Genomic DNA, 4,082 nt, shown 5'->3' on the forward strand with positions numbered 1-4,082 from the left:
AGTTTTTGGCATAAAGTATTCACTAAATAAATAAAAGAGTGAGTAAAACAGGAAAGTCCAGCTACCTAACCATCCATCTATTAACCCTCTAAAAGGAGGAACCACAAATTATCCAAGTAAATATGTATGAACTTTTCCTCCTATACTGTTCACAAAATTAAAGAGTCTACAATTGCTATCATCACTTCAACACTTAGTAATCTTATTTGCCCCTACTCCTCTATTAAAACTTCTCGCACAAAGGTAACAAATAACCTCCTAGTTAATAAATCCAATGCAAACTCTCATAAATACTTTTAGATTATGCCTCTACATTTTATACAATTGACCACTACTCCTCTGTCTTGAGATTCCCTCCTCCCTTAGATTACTGTAACTCTATTCTCATCTGGTTTCCATCTGCATTTGTGACAGATCAATGAACAAAAACAACAAAAATCCTTGCATCCTTGCCCTCAGAGTTTTTATATTTACCAATGTTATCTCCGATAAGGGTTTAATCTCCAATATTTACAGGGAACTCATACAACTTAACAAAAGGAAGATAAACAATCCAATCAAAAAATGGGTAAAGGACCTAAATAGACACTTTTCGAAAGAGGACATACCAGAAGGCCAAGAGACATATGAAAACATGCTGAAAGTCACTAATCATCTGAGAAATGCAAATCAAAACAACAAGGAAGTATCATTTCACACCTGTCAGAATGGCTATCATCAACAAATCAACAAACAACAAGTGCTGATGAGGATGTGGAGAAAAAGGAACCTTCGTGCACTGCTGGTAAGAATGCAGACTGGTGCAGCCACTGTGGAAAACGGTATGATGTTTCCTCAAAAAATTAAAAATGGAACTTCTATTTGACCTAGTAATCCCACTTCTAGGAATATATCCCAAGAAAACAGAAAAACAATCAGAAAGGATATATGCACCCCTATGTTCATAGCAGCACAATTTACAATAGCTAAGATTTGGAAACAGCCTAAGTGCCCATCAGTAGATGAGTGGATTAGAAAACTGTGGTACATCTACACAGTGGAATACTATACCGCTGTTAAAAAAAAAAAGAAAGAAAGAAAGAAAGGAATTCTTACCATTTACAACAGCATGGATGGAACTGGAGAGCATTATGCTAAGTGAAATAAGCCAGTCAGAGAAAGATAAATATCCCATGATCTCACTCATTTGTGGAATATAATGAACAACATAAACTGATGAACAAAAATAAATCCAGAGACACAGAAGCATCGAACAGACCTTCAAAACCTCAGAAGGAAGGAAGGGGAGGGTGGGAGTAGGGGTAAGAGATCAACCATAGGACTTGTATGCATGCATATAAGCATAACCAATGGACATAGACAGTAGGGTGCTGAGGGCATATGCTGGGAGGTGGGAGCGGCCGGGGAGAGGTCAATGGGGGGGAAAGGAGACATATGTAATACTTTAAACAATAAAGAATACAAGTTAAAAATATTGGAAGTGTGTCACTAGATTGAGAATTTAGGAAGATCACTGATAAAGTATAGGAGAAAATACATAACACTGAGAAATTAAGATGTTGGAAGTTGACCAGGGAGCACCAGTAAGTTCTTTTGAGAAGTCTGACCTTTAAGGAGAGGAAGAAAATTGAATGGTATGTTTGGGAGTAGGATGAAGAACTGAGGGGGGAAGGTTTCATATGTATGTTCCGTTGATTTGATGGCTCTTTGATTCTGTTTTTAGGATCAGAAGACTTAAGCATGGTAAAGTGAAGGGAAGGAGCCAGAAAGGACAGAGGGTGAAGCTCCAGGTGAGAGACTGAGTGATTCATGGATCAGGAGTCAGGGGCAGGGTAAAAAGAATGAGATGTTATTGATTTTCACCTTCTAGAAGTGCATCTAAGGGAGGTGGAGGAGCACAATTAGAGTGCAGTTTAGGGACAAAAAGAAAGAATATGGAAAGGATTCCCACCTACTTGATCCATTTTCTCTGGACAGTAAGACTTCCAGAGTGAAGAGCTTGCAAAAGAGAATAGGAGGTTAAATGCATAGTAACTATTTGGAATAGCTACTTTGGGGACTGCAAAAGAAATTGCTAGGCAGGACTGAGAATCCAACAGAGGTTAAAACCCAAACTTCCTTAGCTGTATTAGCACAGTTATATAATTTTCTCCCTCAGTCCTCTGCAAATCAGAGCAGAAAGAGACTACCAGATTTTCTTGGAATATTTAATCATAACATCCAAAAGCAGCAGGAGTATCACATACCTGAATTTCACAGAAAAGCACTTCAAAAGAGGTATTAACAGATTTTGAGAGGCAGGATTAATTAATATGTTGATGTTGTGTCTTTACACACACTTATAAATTTGGAAACACAAGAGGCCACAAAGACAAAAAAGTATAACCTCTATGAAAAACACCAATAACAAACATCCTATCACTGGATGTATCTGTCTCAGAGTATCGAATTCTATCTGTCCATGAGATAAATGCTAAAAACGAAGGGAAACTCATAAAAAGTTTTGATTTTCACAACATTCTCTAGAAAAACTTAAAAGTGATCCCTCAAAAATATGGATGGGATAGACTTTTAAAATATTACCAAAATCTCTAGAAGTGCTAATATTGTCTACTTCAAAAATCTCAGTAAACTTGAGGTTATTAACTGTGTTATAAAGTCAAAATATGATAAAAAAAATTTAGTTTGGCTTTTATCTTTCTCTTAGAGTCAGTCCTCATTTGTGTTCAGTGCCTATAAATAAAATTAAATAACTCAACAGCAAATATAAATTTTTTTTCTTTTCTTTGCTATTGGCTATTTGTGATGTGAGAAGGGGACTAGGATGTATGTTGTGCTTTAGGGGCTGGAAAACAGGTTGGAAGTGCCATTCTGACACTAGTCCAAAGTCTGTCAAGTTACTCTTAAATAAAAAATTAAGGAATGACTTAAAGAGAGAAAGAAGATGCCGAAACCGGTTTGGCTCAGTGGATAGAGCGCCGGCCTGCGGACTGAAAGGTCCCAGGTTCGATTCTGGTCAAGGGCATGTACCTGGGTTGCGGGCACATCCCCAGTAGGAGGTGTGCAGGAGGCAGCTTATCGATGTTTCTAACTCTCTATCTCTCTCCCTTCCTCTCTGTGAAAAATCAATAAAATATATTAAAAAAAAACATTCTTTAAAAAAAAAAAAGAGAGAGAAAGAAGAATACTCATCCTAAGAATTTTTCACTTTTTTAAAGGGAAAAAATAAGAATCAAAGTAGAAAGTAGATTTGGATATGTTTATACATGTGTGTTAAAGTTCAAGTCCAAAAACGTCTGGCTGTAACATCTACAAGTGACTTCTTCAAAGTAGAATGCATTTTAAACAGATGCTGCCATCTACTGGACAACATATAAGAACTCTGCGCTTGCCTGATTTTAAAAAAGCATTCATGGAGAGACACAGGGCAAGAGTTTTCTGTTTTTCTGTTTGCATCATAAGCCTGAAGAAACAGTAATACAATAAAATTGTCTCTTCGTTTTGGTGAACTGGTCAAGTGTGAGCTAATCAAAATGGATGGTAACATTTGGTTCACCTCACTGTCTTTTATTCCCATTTCTTTTATATCAACCCTACTCATGTATCTTATCTGCTTCACCAATACATAATAATCAATTTTATAAACCTTACAAATAATAAATACATATAATTTAAATAAAATGAAGGTAAACATAAATAAATCTCATTAATCTTATCTGCTCTGCCAATATGTAATAACTAAGAATTCAAAATCTAAAAATTGAAACTCAAACTCCAGCTTTCAGCTTATTAAATCCACCTAATTTCCATGTTAGAACATTAGTACTAATCTAACATGAATGTAACTATCTATAGGGCCTATAGCAGTCATGTGACTCCAGAGATACAACAGTGAGCTCTACAAGTTTAAGGCAAATATACATGTCATGATCTTTAAAAATTAATGTATTTGATGTTCTGACTTAATTTTGAAGAAAGGGCAAAAGTTTTGCCCTCCCAGGCCAAAAGTTCACTTGGTAGTGAACTCTGACTGAAAAGGTTAAAGTCAAAAGGCCCACCCCCGATCCTTTCCATTTATTCCT

At 36.2% G+C, this 4,082-nt stretch overlaps 1 protein-coding gene across 1 annotated transcript in view; it reads right to left on the reverse strand.

The window, feature by feature from the left end:
* FSIP1 (fibrous sheath interacting protein 1) overlaps positions 1-4,082 on the reverse strand; it is a 171,500-nt gene that overhangs the window by 149,590 nt on the left and 17,828 nt on the right. The window contains exon 5 of the mRNA XM_023752850.1: positions 1,956-1,998. Coding sequence (XP_023608618.1) covers positions 1,956-1,998 — 43 coding nt within the window. The remainder of the gene's footprint in view (positions 1-1,955; positions 1,999-4,082) is intronic.

This window comes from Myotis lucifugus, unplaced genomic scaffold (genome assembly GCF_000147115.1).
Source record: "Myotis lucifugus unplaced genomic scaffold, Myoluc2.0 scaffold_38, whole genome shotgun sequence".
NCBI lineage: Eukaryota > Metazoa > Chordata > Mammalia > Chiroptera > Vespertilionidae > Myotis > Myotis lucifugus.